Genomic DNA, 21,672 nt, shown 5'->3' with positions numbered 1-21,672 from the left:
CGTTCTAGATTTGTATGCAGAGCATTATAAAATGTGAACAAGTTACCAGGTAAATGTTTTAAACCAAACACTAAGCTTAAGTGTTAATTAATGAAGGGATCACATGGTCACATGGACATGTTCGCTGAAGCAAGTCGAACTAGTCAAACATGGTACAGTACACCACAGAACAGAACTTCATGTTGAATGTCGTCACTTGGTGCCCAAGCTTCTACTACACCCTTCATGTTTTTTCCACTCCATTAACATTTGTTGCAAAATATGAGAAAAGAAACGGTCCAAAGAGTGATTTTAAAATTAGTGGGAGTGAGCAACGACATTCACAATTAAGTGGTAAGACGCGTGTAAATTTGGTTTGTAGTGCAGATTGAATTTGATTCAGAAATCATCAGAAGCTAGCTAGCTTTGGTTTTTAAAATTGATTTTGACTAAAGGATTCGGTGACATGAAAGCTAGCTAGCTGCTGAAATGATTAAGCAGAAACGGGTTAACAAAATGGAATCTTGGCCTACTGTGGCTGGGGCATGCAGTCTCTGAATGAAAGTGAAAGATAGGCGTATATTATTTTTATTATCTAAACTCAAACCATAAAAGCGCGCTTGGCGCTTTTTTAAGCTGGACCACCCAGTGCACATAACACAAATTTTAACTTTGCAGTTTGCATCATGTACCCACTCTTTAAAGCAGCTCAAACAAATGAAGTTGCGTTCAAACCCAAACCCAAACCCCGCATATCGTAAGTTTCCAAGACCTAGTCAGAGTTCATAGAGCAATCCTTGGGTTAAATCACGTACATAGTCACATACCAACCACATAATGTGGTCGAGGTCCACATTGTTGATTCATAAACTCGGAATTGCATTAAATAGAGAAAGGTATGAGACGATGATAATAGTAATTAATTAAGGAACTATGTAACAGAAATTACAGAAAGAAAAAGATCGATACTACATCCATATTCATATCCATATCCATCCCAAATTTACATAAGATCATCCTAGCTAGCAAGCTACCCAGCCCCAACCTGAACCCACGAGAGGGGCAAAAAGGGGAAAGAAAAACTAAGGAGAATGAGAATCTAATCTCAATTCTCACACTCACAACACTTTCCACGACTCCAGAGTAGGAAAGTGGGAGAAAATGTCAAAATCTGCAGAAGAACCAAAGGAAGCTGCACCCTCTAGAGCTGGGGCCAAAGGGAGTGGACCCGCCCCCGAAAGCCCAGCACCAGGCCCAGGCCCAGGCCCAGGCCCACCACCTACCGCCTGATGCTCTAACAGGAAAGCCGACGTGTCCAGCGTCGGCAGGAACCCCGCGCCGCCCGTCAACCTCCCCGCCGGCCGCTGCGGCTCCGGCTTCAGCACCGCCGGCGCAATCGGACCGCCGTCGAATCTGACGCCGGTGACCTGCTGCACCATCTGCCGGAAGTTGGCGGGGTCCGCCGTGATGAAGGTGGTCTGGGAGCGCTTCGAGGCTCGGGACTTGCGCTTGGAGACCTTCCCGGTTGGCGGCGGCGGCGCCCGGCGCTTCGGCAGCGACTCCTGGTCGGAGCCCGAGAGCGAGGAAACGGTGGGCGTGGCGGCGGCGGCGTTGAGAAAGTAAGCAGCGTTAGTCTCATCAGCGTTTATGGACTTGTGAAGAGCCTTTGTTAGGGCGTCGGTGTCGCGAGAGAAATAGTCGGCGAGCCATGAATCGGTGAGTGTGGGACGCGGCAACCATGAGTCAATGGCGGCTATGTTCTGTGACGATGGCATGGCGATGGATGGGAGAGAGAGAGAGTGTAGCAGTGAAATGGGAAGGGATGCGAGAGTGATAAATAGGGCGGTGAAGGGTATTTTGGAGAGAGAATGAGAAAGCGCGTTGTTCGGGGGACGACAAGACACGCGTCACTTTGTTCCTTTCCTACGCTCCTCATGGCTCATGCTCATGCTAAGCTTCCACCACTTTAACCCAACCATGGTTTACTTCATCACCCCTCTTTAATTATTATCAAATAAATTTATTCATCTAAACTACGCACCTCTCTGCTCTCTCTATTAGAGATAGGCAAATATACCCGTACTCGCGAGTAATATCTGAACCCATCCCGATTTTAACAGGAAATACTTGGTTTGACCGGGTATGAATATGGGTACCGGTAAAATCCAATATATTAAATCAGATATGAACACGGTACGGGTATGTACTTACCCGCCCCGTACCCGTACCGTTACCCGTCCCCGTTCCTATTTTTAGTACTCACTTTCAATTTAATTATATTAAAGAATTTTAATGTTTTTTTATGTGTAATTATTTATTATAATATGAGATAGAGAAATAATCTAATTATAATTATAATATAATAAAAAATAATTTAAAAATAATATATTTTTTTATAAAAAATAAAATAAAAAATAAAAAAATTGACAGGTACAGGTACGAGTATGAGTATACCCGATACTCGACGGGGACAGATATAAGGATGAAAATCACATATTCGACTGATAGGGATACATGGACGAGGATGAATTTGACTTGCAAAGACAAGAACGGGTATCATGAAACCCGTACCCGCCCCGCCCAGTCGCCATCCCTACTCTCTATCTTCATATTCTAACTATCTTTTTCTCTTTTGGACGCTCATTTTTCATAATTTACTTTTTCCTTTTTTTTTTATTCACCACAATTAATCTTATATTAAGGATTTACAACACCTCACTTCCTACCTATGGATAACTATTATCACACCAAAATACTTTATTAAAAATAAATTCATATTATTCTTTGATTATAAAAAATATAGACTCAACATGTATTAATTAAATATTCATTTTATTTTAAATAAATAAATAAATATAAATAAAGTGAAACGATACTAAATGAGATATAATATAGAAGTCATAAAGACAATATACTCCAACAATTGTGTACATTAAAATGAAATATTCTCTTTCTTATTAATATAAATAAAAGTGAATAATAAAAAACTTATTTATCTCGCATAAATTAATGTATTTATTGTTTATTAACTATACAAGTCATATTCATATTTATAGGAAGAAAAAATATTTATCAAAGTAGGTGTAGTTTTATTACGAGTTTAATATGATTTGAGTTTCTAAAATATTTTTTTTAGTCTTCAACCATAATTTCAAAATATATTATTTTAATCTTATAAATTTAAATATTCCATTTTTAATTAGTTTTTAAAATATAAAAATTATTTTAGTCACTTTTAATTTATCATTATCAATTATAATATTAGTGATTAAAATAAAATTTATTAAATTATAGATTAAAACATAAATTTTAAATTTTAAATTTGGGATGTGAAAAAACAATATATACCTTAAATATGAAAGATTAAAATCATAATTAAGCCTTTTATTAAACATAAATACTAATTAAACCATCAATCAAATGATTTTTTAAAATACATATAAATTAAGATATTACTAATAAAATTTAATTAATTTAACTAGATTTATTACATTAGTAACTCATTTATTATATAAGTTAGTATTTTAGTTTATATAATACACATGTTAAATATTTATTATTTACAACTTAAAATTTATAATAAATTATATATACCAATAAATATTATGTTTGAATATATAAATTATATTTAAAATTTACATAAATTAATATTTTTAAACATAAAAATTATATTTTATATTTATCATAAATAATTTCTATTATAATTCAAGATTATTTTTATTTATTAATAATTTATTTTTAAAATATTAAAATTTAATATATAAATGATTGTAATAAATAACAATTACATTAAACAAAATGTTAAAAAAAAACCGATACTCTAATACTAAATGTCGTTTCATATCTAACATATAGGAATATATCATAAATAAAAAATATACACACAATAGTAAGATTTAATCTCAATAAGAAATTACATTATTGAATTAATTTATTTTACGGTAAATAAATAAATAAATAAATATATATATATATATATATATATATATATATATATATATATACGGTGTGATTAATTTGGTTTGATTGAAAGGGCTTAAAAACGATTTATTTTTTATAATTAAAAAAACATTGGTCTTTCTTGTTTCAGATCTAATTAATTATTTATTTATTTAACATATAGGAATATATTATATATATATATAATATATATATATATATATAATATAGTAAGATATTATCTCAATATGAAATTACATGAAATTACATTATTGAATTAATTTATTTTATGGTAAAAAATTATACGGTATGATTAATTATTTGGTTTGATTGAAAGGGCTAAAAACGATTATTTTTTTATAATTAAAAGAAAATTGGTCTTTCTTGTTTCAGATCTAATTAATTAATTTACAAAAACTTAATAAAAAAAATTAATTTAATTATTAGTAAAAAAATTGTCATAAAAATTCTCTTATATTACTCGTTCTTATATATAAACGTTTTTTAACTTTAATGCTTGTCAATTTTTACCAAGTTGTTTTTTTTAATTATTTTTCAATAAAATATTCTTAATTATTTTATAATTATTTAAAAATAATAATAAATATTAAAAATTAAAGATATAAATCATTTCTTTCTCGTGACAGATTGGAGGATATGTCACACTCATATACTCTCTCTTTTCAAACATTAACTAATTAAATTAAGATTTAAATATATTTTAATTTTCTATAAATACGAATTTATTTTATTTTAGTCTTTTGTAATTATTTTTTTAAGTTTTGGACTATTGATATTTAACCCTTACCATTAATTCTAGTTAATTTAGTGTTCATATATATGACTAAATAAATAAATAGTGTTAAGATAATTAATGAAATAAAAATTAAATTAAGATAATTATATTATTTTTAGGTATATAATTTAATTAAGTAATGTATTTTTTATTTATATAATAAAATAATTACATGTAGTTTACATTAATAATTTTATTTGAATTTTAATATATTACGAGCATCTACTTTTATTAATTTTAATATTACTTTTACTTTTTAATTTTACTAATTTACTTTTAACATGATACTTTTTTAAAATATAATTTACATCAATTATTATAAAATTTACTTTTTCATATGTTTTTTTTTTTTTGTATTTAGAGACAAATCATTATTTGTGATATATTAAAAAAATAAATTATATTACAATCAATCAAAATTGATGAATTAAAATATATAAATAACATTAAAAGTATATTATAGGTGTCTAAATAAATTATAATACTTAAATAATATAATATTTCAAGTAAATTGATCAATTGAAAATTAAGAACAATATTGAAAGATAAATATCATTCTTAATATATTAAAAAATAAAAATTATTAAATGTAATTATCTTATCTTATTATAGACCAAAAAATATGTAATTACCTTATTTATATAAAATAATAAATACAATACTTAATTAAATTGACATAAACTAATTTAATTATCTTAATTTAAAGTATTATTTATTATTACTTTAATTATCTTAATATTTCTCATTTATTAACTACGTTAACAATAAACTAACTAGAACTAATGGTATAAAAATAACAATGATAAAATATCGAGGATTAAAATTTGACAACATTTTTAAGGACTAAAGCGAGACAAATTCAAATTTACTATGACTTAAAACATATTTAAGATATTAATTAATTAGGTAAAATAATTAAATAAAAAGAGAGGTAAATAATTTAAAAAATTTAAAGAGTATTCTAGAAAAAATAATTCAAATTAGTTGAATAAAGAGAGAGGTAATAATTGTTTTAATCTCATCAATAATATATTAATTACTTTAATTTTTATTAGCTATTACTGTGAAGACGCAAAATAATTTTTTTTATAAAACACAAAGTTAGACTTCCAAAAAGTCCAACACATTCATTTATCCTACTTATTATTTATTAAACGTGTGAAAAAAAATCCATTATCAGGAACATTTTTGTAAAAACATTAATATAAGAGACTTTCTATATTAGTTCTTATAATGAAAAAAAATAATTTGATTCTTATTCGAAGGACTATAGAGAGTAATATATATATATATATATATATATATATATATATATATATATATGATATTTAAAAAAATATTTAACACAAGTATATACACATAATTGATGATATATTAATAGTTTGATATTACATTATTACAATAAATAAACATTGATTATTAATTATTAATAATTTAAACATCATTTATTATTTTACGTTTAAAACAATTAAAAGTACGTAATGCACTCTTAAATACTTTGGCTTTGCTTTTTTTGCATTCATTATAAACATCCAATTGAATTTAATGTATTATTTATTTATTATACTCCTTTTCATTTTTTTTACGCTTGAGCAAAAAAAATTTGTTGTCTAATTTTTATTATCGTTTCAAACATTGAATATTTTTATTATATTTTTAAACATTTATTGTAAATTGAGAAAATAAAAAAAAATATATTCCTTATAATCTTGAATATAAGGGGAAAAAGTATACATATTAATTTTAAATATAAATAAAACTTAACAAATTTTACTCTGGTTAATAACATCATCCTAAGATATTTATTCATTTTACTGAGATTGTATTTCTAATATTTTTATTTATTTTTATATCAAATTTTAATCAAGAATCATTTAGAAAATTAAGTTACTTTTTAAAGATAAATTATACTTTAATCATTTATCTTATTATTTTAATCTGGCAGGTCATTACACTTACCACAGTTCAACTACAATGTAACAAAAAAAAAAAACAACGTACATCTAGCCTAAAATTATCATGTAACAAGTAAATATTCTCATGCATAAAGTTATATGTAAGGAGAAAAGAAACATAAATCAATGTTGTACATATATACTACATACATAAAGAGTAAATATTGTCTCTACAAAGTAGATCCTAAATTGCCAATTAAGCATTTATACAAGACTTGATTACATCGAAGTAGCCATCAACAAAACCTAGCTACTACTAGCATGATTCACCACCAACTGTATAAGTCATTTTGTTAGTCCTATCTTGCTTTCATATCAAGTATGATCATTGTAACTCCAACCATGAGGAAAATAAATGATAAACTTGTGAAAAGAAATCAACATATAATCACAGTGTCAACTTTGACATGCAATTATCAATTTAAGGACAACATCTTTTCGTATCTAAACAACATTTAACACCACAACAATAACATCATAAAACATTTATAAACAACTCACAACTCTAAGCAACTTATCAACATCATTTCACATCATAAACAACACAAAAAAAATGCAATTGTATCTCTAATGCATGATCATGTATATCAACTTATGGAAATCTTCTACAATTGAGGTGAGTAATTTAAGTGGTTAGACCTTAGCGAACTATAATGTGTGACTTATCTTAACTAGGTTATCTAATAACTTAATTTGATTTCTCAAGTTCATCACTTAAACTAGAAAGTTTAGTACTACCCTCCAAGTACTACACTCTTCCAATACTCGGTTAAGGACTAAGTCCTCGACTTTGTACTTTACTGAATTTGGTTTATTTATTCAAATATGTTTTGACCTTACCCAGATACAGATACCACATAAAACTTAGGGAAGACAACATAATAACTTACCATTCAGAAGTAAAAAAGCACCATATCTTATATTTGCACAATGGAATATTTAATTTTGAGCTCAACACTTACTCTCATTTAGATTTTATGTATCTTAATAAAGACATATATTTCAATCACATGCCTAAAAGCTTTAACAATGTGAACAAGTTTACCAACATACGACTTATAGAACTATATCATTTATCAACTTACAACTTCACAACATAATCATCAACATACAACATGTTAACTTACAACATATAGATTCATCATCATCCACACAACTTATTCCTCACATTCAATTATAGAACAACTTAAAACCAACAAGTTTTTATCATACAACTCACACCCGGCATACGTTCGGTGCCATTAAGGTAGGAAGCTCCATGTCTTACCCATGCCTGACACCAAATTATCCACACCCGACGTGATTGAGACAAAGTCTCTGACTCTTTGGCACCTAACATGGAAAAACCCATGCCCAACCCCAATTAGGTAGAGACAAGTTTATTTCCTCATGCCCAACGTCATTCAATTCATGTCTGACGTGATTTCAACCCGAGATGATTCTCTCTCCTCATTACCAGCTGAGCTACCAATCTTGCGCTCGACATAAGCAAGATAAAAACCCCTCTTTGGAGTCACATCTAACGCCTTGAAGGCGCAATGTTGCACTTGTGCAAAAACCAATTTTGCCCAATCCACTTGAAAAGCAACAATTTTACAACATGCATTGTACAAAACCACATTTAGGCATCACCAACAACTCCATTTACACCATGCAACCATTCTAAGCAAGAGTCACCATATTCAACACATAACCACTTCAAGGGAAATCCTAACTCCATAAATTATCATTTCAATAAATTCAACAATAGTATCACGAATCTAGTGACTATAGGCAACATTAATCAACATGCATCCAATACAATCAACACAAACTTCCTTTACATCCTATAGAACCAAATCAACAAGAGGAGAAGGGGAAGTAAATGGCTTCTTTCAACTCTAAAGCTACATCCTTAGCTTCTCAAACTTTGAATCTTCAATTCAATAACTTTGATTAACTACAAGAGAGGAAAATAAGGGTTTCTCAGCAACGAAAATGGAGAGGATTCACTCAAAGTTTAGAGAACTTCTCACTAGATTCTATCTCTAGTTTTTGAAAACTTTAGTTATGAGACTCGAAACTTAAGAAAACCCTTTAATACCTTTCTTGAGTTGACCCAACTTAACTTTACTAAAACTTATCATTTAACCACACAATTAAAGTAAAAACTCAAAATGCCAGTATTATACATTTTAGATGTTAAAATATTCATTTTGATCATTTTAAAATAATGATCATTTTCAATTTTTAAAACTATGAAATTTAATTGATATTTGAATCTAAAGGAGTTATAAACATAGTGAAAATTGTGTAAAAAATATATATGTCATACGCAATTATAAAATAATATGAAATTAATTTTTTTTGTTACTTTTTGAACTTATTTTTACACAACTTTTACCATGTCTATAACACTTACTAGTTTAATTTCAATTGCATTCAATTTTTTTCATATAAATAAATCTAATGAAACAAGTTTCAAGTCTTAAATTAGACAAAAAATATTCAAAGTCGTGACTCAAAATTGAAAACAATTATGATTTCTAAAAGATCTAATAGACTCAAATTTAAGAGACAAAAGATCAAAATGAATCTAAAAACAAAATAAAAATCAAATGTATAATTTAACCTATTTTTTGAAATAGAATTAGTGAAATTAAATTATGTTAAATAACTTTATTAGTTGGTGTAAATTAGTTTTTTTTTACTTGTATATGAGATCGAATGGAATATTAAAGAGAGAAAAATAAATTTAATTAATAGGAAAGACAAGAGGTATATTAAGAAATTGCATAATAATTACTATAAAATATAAACTATTAATAATTTTTTGTTTTAAAACTTTAAATGCCAAATAAAATAAAATGGATTAAATAATGTTGTTAGTGTAAGTCCTAGAGTTCAATGCTTTCCTTTATGATTTATACATGTATCCTACTCAATTTTATTAATAATATGGGGCATTCCACTTATTGTGTGTATTAGAATATGATAAAATCCATATTGTAGTTTATTTAATATTATTATTTTTAAATATTTCTAATTAACTATTATTGTCAATTTAATATAGGTTGTCTTTGGATGTGAAGTCATTACAATTTCTATATGAGGAGTTGTAAGTCTTAATTACATCAAATATTGTCTATAAAATGATGGTTAGAAAATTGGGTATTAGTTATTGGCATATAATAAACCATGAAAAGGAATGTGAATGTTTTAGATGAAAATTTTTCTTTTATAACAAAAGTATATATTATTAATATGGACTCACTTTATAAAGGAAGATAATTATGCATCCCATCTCATGTGCTAAATGAGTTAATAAGGGATATTAATTTCATTTATTATAATATCTTATTAGGTATTGATAAGAAGACTAATTAAATTATATAAGTATAATATAATATATGTCTTGTTTTTAATTATGATATTTTGACAAAAGAATTATGTTACACAAAAATATATGTAATGGGTGGTTATTTTAAATGAGAAAGACACTCTCATTACTTAGGTAATAGTAATGTGTTGATAAATATCTCTTATAATTTATAATGTTAAATAATATCATTGTTATATGAAAACACATAGACAATTATACACATAAAGTCAATTGCAGGAGAAAAGAAAAATTAAGCGAGATTATAATATTTTTCTTATGAATTGGCCTTATAATTTATGAGGATCATTTAAAGCCAAGTCATAATAATAGGGAAGAGATTCATTTCTTATTGGTTGGATTCTTAAAACATGAAAGTGCCTCAAACGTTAAGTTACTTGTTGAACAAAGATCCATCGAATTTCATCTTTAACTTTAATATTAAGAGGCATTTTTAAGTAGATATATCTATCAAAATAAAAGATGTCAAACTTATATAATAGAATATTCAAGTTCATATCAGACTCTAAACTATTTGTTTCAACCCAGGAAACCAAAACCAACCTTCTTAGAAGTTAATTTCTGCTAGAGTAGTTAGACTACATGGATGGTTAATGATGCATATGTTGTTAATGTCTGGACTGAAACTAGTCCCGTTATAAGTAGTAAAGTTTTAAATCACGATTTTGTACTTTTTACCGTAGATCTAATAATAGAATATTTTTCGCCGCATATGATTTTCGTACGCGACTACCAACAAATTTATTATCAACATTGTAAATGTTCTTTTGTATGCGATGATATTTTGTAATAATACTTTGAACAATTTTACTGATTCGAATAATAATAAATAGAATGAGATTTTCATTCTCCGATTTTAATATTATTTTATTGTTTTTATTGGAAGTGAATAATAAAAAAACTAGGTGGGGCATTTACTTGAGCAAGTGGTAGGTATATTATTTGAAAATAAATAGTCAAAATTGTGAGTAGAATGGAATATGGATAACGAAAAACTGAAAAGAGTGTGAGAGGTTGGTTGCTGTGCATGTGCGGTGCTGCTTTTGGACATGTGAGCAGAGCAGAGTGTTGAAATTGTTGACGGTCAAGCCGCGTTCCTTTACGCGTAAACTCGCTTCCCAACCCAATCTCTGTTTCTATACGTACCACAAGTCATTTTATAATTTAATATTTTAATTTAACACCTCATGTTATTCATTATATTTAAATTTATTTTTAAAAATTCCTAGGTGGTCTTTAAGAGTTGTTCTTACCAAATTCTGCTGATGCGGCCACCATGAGGATTGTATTCTTTGTAATCTAACTATTCATAATAGGGAGAGACATTTTACAAAACCACACTAACGTTGAAGTTAGATGGGAGTGCAAGTAAGTGTAGAAAATAGGGTTAAAATGATATTTATATAAGTGATTCATCTAATTTTTAGGTTTAGAGATAATATTGTATAATTTTAGAAGATATTCTAGTTGATAAGCAAAGATATTATCCTTATTAATGTGATTAATCAGATATTTTTTTATCTAATTAAAGAAGTTACTTATCAACTTTTGAGATATCAAACATATTACTTGTAGTGTGTGTCAGTGAGGAACAAGTTCTGCATCAATTTTTGCTAAATTTCTTTATCATTTCAGGGATCTACTTGGCTCTAGTTTTTGCGCAAAGCATAACTTCATTTACTTTAACAGCTTTGTAAGTTCCAAAGATCTCTCTTAGTTTGATTTGTTAAGGAATTAGTTAGACATGCAATAAGTAGTCATAAGTCATTGTGAATGATATGCATTAATTTAAGACTTTATAAAAATAGTCTGTATGCTTCATCTGATGACACATTATCTATCTATCGTTTTATGCCTTATACTTCGTCTGATTTGTATTTTGCAAAAATATTTTCTCTTAGAAAAAGGTTATGTTTGTTAATATTAAAACTTAAATATTTGAGGATCTAAAATTATTTTTTGACTTAACAGTTATAGATGTGGAGATCCTCACACCGTTAAGGATTGCACGACTGCCACTTCTAGATGTTTTCAGTGCAATAAGTTTGTGCATATAGCCAGGATTGTCTAAAGTGGACTACTTAGACCAAGAGTGCACCGACGGAGGAGCAACTGACAGCTATGAGCTGAATTTTTGCACTGACTGGTGATGAATCTTCCACTTCATTAAATCTAGTGAAAGGGAAGGGCAATGCGACGAATAAGGATATTTCTATCGTATTTGACTCGGGTGCTATGCACTCCTTTATTTGTATTGATTGTGAAGGAAGTTGAAGTTAGTTGTAGATTCTTTGAATGTGAATTTGGTAGTGACTACACCTACTTTTGCTTTTGTGATGACATTTGAGTATTGTTTGGGTTGCCCAATTAAATCTACTTTTACACCTACTTTTGCATCGACCGGTGCTGAAGTTTCCACTTCATCAAATCTAGTAAAAGGGAAGCGCAATGCGACGGGTAAAGATGTTTCTATCCTGTTTGATTTAGGTTTTATAGACCCCTTTATTTCTATTGATTGTGTTGGGAAGTTGAAGTTAGCTATAGATTCTTTATATGTGAATTTGGTAGTGACTACACCTACTTCTACTTCTATGATGACATTTGAGTGTTGTTTGGGTTGCCCTATTAAAGTGTTTGGACACTGTTATAAGGTGAACCTTATTTGTTTTTCTTTGGTGAGGTTGGATGTAATTTTGAGAACAAACTTGTTCTTTGCTAATTGGGTCCTGATTGATTGTGTCAAGAAGGAGTTGATCTTCATTGATGATAGCGGAGATTGTCTAATTTATGCTAAACAAGTTGAGGAGTTGAATAAGGAAGAAGTTAAGATTTGAAAATTAAAGAAAAATCTTTTACGAGAATTAAAATTTAAATTTACTTATTTTATAAATTTTAAAAAGATAATAAAAATAAATAAAAGTTGTTAGTGAGACGAAAAGTGAAATCATTTTACAAAGATTAAAACATATTTAAAAAGAGTTACTACGTAATTGGTGTATTTTTTTTTGTTTTATTATTGAAGAAATATAAAAATGGTGTGTTATGTTTCTGTGAGTATAAATAATATGATTGACACAGAAAATAAAATAGAAAACTTGGTTTCTCTTTGATTAGTCAAGGCTTCGAATTCTCTGCGTTATGATTGCAAATGATTATTATTATAAGCCATGAAATCATTAATTAAAGGAAAAAAGTGGAGAATGCCACCCTTTATTATAGACATTTGAGGTAAAGTAAATATTGGTTTCACGTGCGGTGCCGATGTTGTCAAGCCGTTGAAAAAAACTATATTTACTTTCGTGGGCTCTGCTCAAAGCCACAAATTACAACTTATCCTACTTAAAGTAACACTGAAAAGATTAGTTTTTCTTTTTTTAATTTCTGTCGATCATCTATATAACTATATCAATGTTAATGATCTAATTAGTATTGTATTTAATTCTCACAGATCACGACTTGAAAATCTTAAATTTCATAAATAAAATAATCTTGTGAGAGATAGTCTTAGTTGACTCAAAATTTCAATAAATACTATGTACACAATAATTAAGTATATTATATATTGTGATTAATTAATAATTACTAATTTGTTTTTACTAAAAATTAGTGAAATTAAGATACTTCATATTTTTATATTTTATTTAATAAAAATATTCAAAAATTATTATAATTATATAAATTAGTATTAGTGTTTGGTCCTCAAATTTTTAAGATCTTTGATTTGATTCTTGTCTTTGTAATAATAAGTAATTTTTAATGTTATTTTTTATTTAAAATTTTTAATAAAATTATCTAAAAGAAGTATATACAAAATTAGATTGTTATCTTTTATAGATTATGACACTTAATTCTGAATGAAATATTTTGAGGTATATAATTATCCATAAAAGAGAATTGAAAAAAAAATTTATCTTATAATAAAGTCTTCTTTTTCTATATGAATTGAGTTATTTTTGGAGATTATTTCATCAATTAATTAATTATAAATGAAAAGACTATGTGTATTGTAAGAGTTATAGGTCAAATTGAGCAAGCCTCATATTGTTTAATTCAGAATCAAATTTTTTATTAAACTATTTTTTAAAACACAAAATTGACTCATCAAAACCAAAAATATATGGGAGAAGTTCAAAACTTAAATTAAGGTATATTATATATATAAATAAATAATTTAACTATAAATATGATATCATGTTATAAAAAATATTGATAACTAATTTTTTTAAATTATTAATACACAACAATTAAAAAACTTATACTTTTTAAGAAAATATTATATACTATCATAAGTAACATACAACAAATTATCGAATTAATATGATTATTTTTAATTAATTATATTATAAATTCAATTTCTATTTCAAATACATCATTTATTTTGTGGTTGTTATATTTAATATAAGTTATAAATGAATGAATAAGAAATAAATTTAACAATAAATGAATGATATAAAATAAATTTAACTCTAAATAATTTTAAAAATTAATAATTGTTATAATTAGGACCAAAGAAAAAAAATCAATTATTTTACTTATAATTTGGATCAAAAGTGATATAAATTGTATTAAGTAGCACGAGATGAAATATAATTAAAATTTATCCTAAAAATGTATCAAATCTAATTTTCAAAGTCCAAATCATCTAAATCAACCTATGATTAAACTGGATAATTGAATCATGCTGATCCTTAGCATACATGATTTTTTTTTATATACTAAATGACATGTAATGGTCTAAATTATTTAAATATTATTATTAATAATACAATTTCTTTTTAAAAATTTAATATTTTTTTTTTCATTTGTTTGGAAAAATGATATTATGTGATGCATTTGAAAAGGACAATAAAATGTAGTGTTAGGAAATGGAAAAAAGAAAAGTTTTACTTTGATGCGATGTATGACAATTTGATAAAGCTAATTCACACGAATTTTAGGACGAAAAGCATTTATCCGTTGCCTCCTATAAATCCGGCTATCATACATTCTAACTACTCTAGTCAGGGTAGCCTATAGTACTCACAAGGAAGTTGTCACACATTTGTAAATTATTATAATATTTTCTTTTGAATCAAATATTCAATCAATATTATTTTGGTTTCCATAAAAATTATACATTTTTGTTTTCTAATTTTTAAAAAATGTATATTTTTTTATTTCGTATAAAAGATTAAAACCACGCCACCTTTATTAAATAGAAGAATTAGAAACATGAATTTTTTATAGGAAACAAAAACATTTCAAAAACATTTTATTCTTTATTCTATATTTAACTTTTAAAATTATATTTTTTTCTTTTAAAAGATTTAGTAAGGAAAATTAATTATAAAAATATGATACCATGATTATATTAAATATATATTATAAAAGGATTGAAAAAAGAAAGCACGATACAAAGTTTAATCATTGATAATTCTTTTCATTATATCAAAATATTTCTATTTAATAGTTTTTCATTTTTTTAAGAAAACAGGAGAAAGCTTTATTTTTTATTCATAGAAAATTAAATACAATATTAAAGAAATTTGTAATATTTATGTATCTTACTTAACCAACATAAATAATTCTTAGTTAGGAAAAAAACTTTAAAAGAGAGTATAACATCGTTATATACAATTATACATTATTATAAATCCAATCTTAATCGATTAATTATATGCTTAAAATTTGAAAATGATTAAAATTTATATAAATAATAATTTAGTTGTATGTTTACTCAAATTATCAGATAATATATATTTTAAAATAATTTTGAAAGCATAAATGTACACAAATTCTTAAAGTGATATTTTTGTATAAGATTACTTATTTTTTCTTTTTTCGTTTTTTACTTTGGTTTTAAACTATGTAGAAGCAAACCAAGCTGCGTTGACATTTATATTTACTTTATTTCTTACTTATATTTTTTATCTATAGAAATGTAGATTTAATTTCTAAAATTATTGAATGACATTTTAATATTTTAAATATTAAGTGTTGATAACTTCAGTTTTTTTATTATATTTTTTTTGTATAGTTTTAAGAACTAAAATAGCTGTTACTTATTATCTTTGGAAATTAAAATATATTTTAATAATAATTGATGGTCATAATATCCGAAATTCAGTTGAAATGTTATACAGCTATAATTTGTACAGATTTCGCACAAACAAAAGCAACAATACAAAACTCAATCAAGATAAGTTCAAATTGGATATTTAAAGTTCAAAACTCACAAAATTTTTTTTTTTTTTAATGGAGATTGGTGGATAATTGTTACAATAATATAAGACAATTTTGTTTAGAGTATTAAGTTGAAAGTGCATGACATTGAATTATTTTTAAAGTGCAGGTGATCCTATATTATTCCCTATTGATTACATGTTTTTTATATATAGCTAAATAAATGGTATTCAAATAATGGGTGGACACATGAAAGAATAGTAATTAAATGGTGCATGGATATAAAATGTTGACCTACAAATACTATATGTGAAGAAGACACCAAATGCCTAATGACGTATATATGAGTGTGGGGCAAATGCAGGTAGACCTGTTCAAATACCTCCTTCCAATATCTTATCACACTATTTTTAAACTTAATTCCACTCCACTCACTGCTTGCCCAACAAGTAAGTATGAGATCCTAAAGAAATGTTTTTTTAAAATATTTAAAAATAGATAATTTTTTTTTAAAAAATAAAGTTGTTTATTTAAAAATAAATAAATTTATTAAATATGTTTAAAAGGTAGAAAAGTAATTATTTATTAAAAATATTTTAAAGGATGTTTTAATAAACAGATCATTCTTAGATGCAATTAAAATATATAAATATTTAATTAATAAATATTATTTTATTAAAATAAAATAACCCTGGGTTTTTAAAATTTTTAATTTTAGCATTATAAAAAATCTAATTAAAAAAATGTTTTACAAATATTTTATTAAACCCAATACTTTGCCAACTTTGTCTTTTTTCTATATATAAATACTTTTTATATGTTATATATGTTTAAAAAATGAGTACAATGGATAAGAAAATTTCTATATTTTTATAAAATTAGAGATTTTTTTTTTGTATTTTTTTAAAATCATTATCTGAAACAACTTTTTTACGTTTCTTTTCATAATTTACTATGTTTTAAATATTCACAAATTACCATGTATTAAAAGTATGTTGTTTTAATAACAATTATCTTGAAAATTATACTAATATTAATTTTCAATTAATTGATAACATAATTCTTTTTACAGAATAATTTTTTATTTATTTATAATCTATACTACTAATAAAGGTGATATGTCATTTTGGGTGTATATTTTGATGACCATTTTGCCTCTTAAATTCTAAAATATCTTTTCTCTTCCATATCTTTTTTCCTAATTTTTCACATATTTTTTTAAAAAAATTCTCATATACTCTAAATAATTACTTAAATCCTTGCACATATTTTAATCGTTAACTATTAACATATATTTAACTTTAATTATCTTTATTATTTATTTTATTTTTATATTTTAAATAAAATATACAAAGGCACAACACAAAATGTCTATTCTATACTAATCATTATTAAGATGATAAGTCTGTTTAGTATACACATTTTATATCCAGATTTATCCTTATAACTTATATTCTTGACAGTAAATTTTAATCCTGTGTATCTATTCAGTTGTAAATTATATATATATATATATATTTATATTTTCTGTAAATCTTACACTAAAACCTACCTACATTTATCAATTAATCATCTACTATTTTTTATTTTAGTTTTTTTAAAATGAAAGAAACAACCCGTTCAAATGAGAGAAATAATATTAATCACTACTATCGGTGTTGAATACATTAAAAAAAAAAAAAAAAAAAAAGAGAAAGAAGGGGTGCTTCTTTTTCTGTGGTATTAATAATACATGATAAAATGGTGATGATATGTTTAGTTTAAAAAGAATTGGTTAGAAAAAAGAGTGAAACAAATGGAATAATAATTTAGAGAGATAATCTTAATTTTTGATTTTCCTATAAATAGAATTGATGTTAAATGTGAAAGTGAAAAAAGTAGTGGATGGCAATAAAGGTGAAGATTATTAAAGGAGAAAGGGGATTCCGAGACAGTTGCACCGTATGAAAAAGTGTGTGGGGTCCACACGCTGAATGCTTCGTTAATGGTAGCAAACGGGATTCTGTTGCTTTGGGATCCGTTTCATTTGTCCCCACACTCGCCTCTTGTTCACATTTCTCTTACAAACCCATTCATGCTTTCCCATCTTATCATTTCAGAGTGGACTCAATGTCCACTACAATGCATTAACACCGTTTCTTATTTATATTCTACATAAACTCTAATGTATATGGATGTATTCTACTTGTATATCATTATATTTTACTAAATAATAATCATTATCATATAAGTTTAATGTTTAGATACTTGGTACTATATTATTACTGAATTTCAATAAATAATGTGAGCCTCGCTTGTTAATTAATGTGTTGGGTAAGATTTACATGTATTTAAGTTACTAAAAATAATTATTACTTTGTTCTATTGACTAAGATTAAAAATAAAATAAAGAATTGAAGTTACTTTATCAAATATATGGAATGATGACTACTTATAAAATTTTTAATGTTTAAGTCAATAAACTAGTAGAGTAATAATTAGTTATTGGATCTATTCAAGCATGAGATTAATAAAGTCTTTATTTTAAGTTTTTTTTAAAAAAATATTTTATATTAATATTTATATTTTTTTTAAGGTCAATAATTCAAAATCACTTTTTGTATTCTTAAAAACTCACTTTAGAAGACACATTTCTAAAAGATATATAAATATAATTATTTTTTTTAAGGTTTATCTCTAAAACATTTTTATTTTTTTTATCAAAATATATATTATTATTAAGAAAAAGTCACATTTTAAAATTTGTTTTAGGTCAATAATGTGTTGGATCAATCCTGACTAGTTATAAAGTCAAGAATGTTTCGAGAAGGGGACAAAGGTCATGGTGTATATATAAGAGTCTAAGAGGTAGCATATTAGTTGAAAAGTAGTATCAATAGTATACTTACATTAAGTGTTCTCCATACACAAGACTCATCATGCTAATTGTACTAGGTCAACAGAGTTCACGATCCTTGAGAGTAATGTATAACGATTATAATCCTATTAATTAACTTGATTGACCTTATTTGCTAGTGAAAATATTATATAAAATATAAATTTTAATTTATTAATCTTTTTCCTAAATTTATGTGTATGTTTCAACTACTAATTCAATTCGAATAAAATTGTCTCTTATTAATACATATTATCTTGTAAAAGAAACAATACAATAAATTTTGTGCCATAAAATTTTTCTTGTATTATTGGATGATACTTGTAACGACCCGGCTGGTCACTACACACGGTATAGCACACTAAAACACCAGACAGATAGAACAAGTATATAAATATAGGATCTAGAATATATAAATATACAAGATTCCAGTCTGACTAGAGTTAAAGTGTACCAAGGAAAATTACAACCAAATGCTACTATCCCAAGTAGCTACAAGCAAAATATCCACACAAGCAAATTAACTCCAAAGTCCGCCGGAGACTCATCCCAAGAAGCCCACCTATTCCTGCTCTGCTCCCATACATAGTATGATCATCGCAGTTCCAACCACATGGAAAACATGCAAGGGTAAGCTAGTATTCTTTAAAAATCAAAACATACTAGTAAAGGATTAGCAATGTAAATAAATTCATCGTTATAATTATCAACACATCTGCACAGCTTATATTGTTCAACAACATCGGCACCGTAATGCGGTTATAACAACACCGACTTAGCGGCAACAACAGCACCACTCTAGTGGCTATAACAACACCGACTTAGCGGCAACAACAGCACCACTCTAGTGGCTATAACAACACCGACTTAGCGGCAACAACAGCACCACTCTAGTGGCTATAACAACACCGACTTAGCGGCAACAACAGCACCACTCTGTGGCTATAACAACACCGACTTAGCGGCAACAACAGCACCACTCTGTGGCTATAACAACACCGACTTAGCGGCAACAACAGCACCACTCTGTGGCTATAACAACACCGACTTAGCGGCAACAACAGCACCACTCTAGTGGCTATAACAACACCGACTTAGCGGCAACAACAGCAGCAACAACACCACCTCAAGTGGGTATAATCAGTATACAGTTCAGCATTATATAGTACAGCAAATCAGCATACAACACAGCTAAGTAGTATTCAATACAACTTACTATTCATAACTGAGTTCAACATCCTTATAGTACAATACTGTTAAAAATCAACATATAGTTCAGCTCGACTCAATAAAATTTGACACAGTTCAAAAATATTCATTTATTATATTAATCATCAAACAATTAATAATTTCAAAAACTAACTTCCCTTACTTGGATAATCCTGAACCAAAACTCGGGCAGAACCTCCTCCTCTCTCTTTCTTAGATAGGAACCGAAATTTGAGCAGAACCTCCTCCTCTTTCTCCTCTTTTCTTTATTCTGACAGAACCACCTCTACCGGATTCCTCTTCCTTTTTCTCCTCCTTTCCTTTCCTCCCTCTTTCTCTAAGGATTTTCTCTTCCCAAGGTATGATTTTTCATAACTCCCCAAGCCCCTATTTATAGCAATTCTGGCTCACCTACCCGGTACGGCCGTTCCAAAAATCGGAACGCCCGTTCTGGGCTCGAAAAATCTACGCAAATTTTTGAACTGGAACGGCCCGTTCCAAAACCGGAACGGCCCGTTCCCAATTCCAGCAGAACGGCCCGTACTCCTTTTGAAACGGCCTGTTCTCCCTTTAGAACGGCCCGTTTCACAATCAGAACGGCCCGTTCTCCTTGTCGGAACGGCCGTTCTGAGCCCGTTCTCACTCAAGATTTTTAGTTAAAATTTAAAGCTTGGAACGGCCCGTTTTGCTTTTGGAACGGCCCGTTCCAAGTTACCAAAACACCCTTCAAACTTTTAAAAATTGCGAAAATGCCATTTTTAATAATAATAATAATAATAATAATAAAAAATAAGGTATTACAATTCTCCCCAACAACAAAAATTTTCGTCCTCGAAAATTCACTTACTTAGAAGAGATATGGGTACTGTTCACTGAACTGACTTTCTACTTCCCAAGTTGCCTCACCCGTAGTTGCATCCCAAAGAATTTTCACCAATTTTATGGACTTGCCACGAAGCTCCTTCAACTTATGATCAATTATAGCTACCGGTTTCTTTTCATAAGTCAGATTTTCCTTCACCTGCACCTCATCCATCTCCACCACATGACTCGGGTCATAAACATACTTCCTCAGCTGGGACACATGAAATACATCGTGTAGGTTTGAAAGAGACGGTGGCAAAGCCAACCGATAAGCAACCGGACCCACACGCTGTATTATCTGATAGGGACCCATGAATCTTGGTGTTAACTTCCGAGTCTTCAGCGCTCTACCCACACCAGAAGTCGGAGTCACCTTCAGAAACACATGTTCCCCCTCAGCAAACTCTAAAGGCTTACGCCTTTTGTCAGCATATGATTTCTGCCTACTCTGGGCAGTCCTCATTTTCTCCTGAATCATCTTCACCTTTTCAGTAGTCTGTAGGATCAACTCCGG

At 27.7% G+C, this 21,672-nt stretch overlaps 1 protein-coding gene across 1 annotated transcript; it reads right to left on the bottom strand.

Moving 5' to 3' along the window:
* Nucleotides 1-878: 878 nt before the first annotated feature.
* On the bottom strand, nt 879-1,852 carry LOC109802436 (VQ motif-containing protein). Its single transcript, XM_083074058.1, has one exon. The coding sequence runs from the start codon at nt 1,752-1,754 to the stop codon at nt 1,098-1,100; it is 657 nt and encodes a 218-aa protein (XP_082930184.1). The 5' UTR covers nt 1,755-1,852; the 3' UTR covers nt 879-1,097.
* Nucleotides 1,853-21,672: the final 19,820 nt, after the last annotated feature.

The sequence above is a fragment of the Cajanus cajan genome, chromosome 4 (genome assembly GCF_000230855.2).
Source record: "Cajanus cajan strain Asha chromosome 4, NIPB_CcT2T_4, whole genome shotgun sequence".
In the NCBI taxonomy this organism is placed as follows: Eukaryota; Viridiplantae; Streptophyta; class Magnoliopsida; order Fabales; family Fabaceae; genus Cajanus; species Cajanus cajan.
The sequence above is the reverse complement of the archived record's forward strand: the minus strand, read 5'-3'. Positions and strand labels throughout refer to the sequence as shown.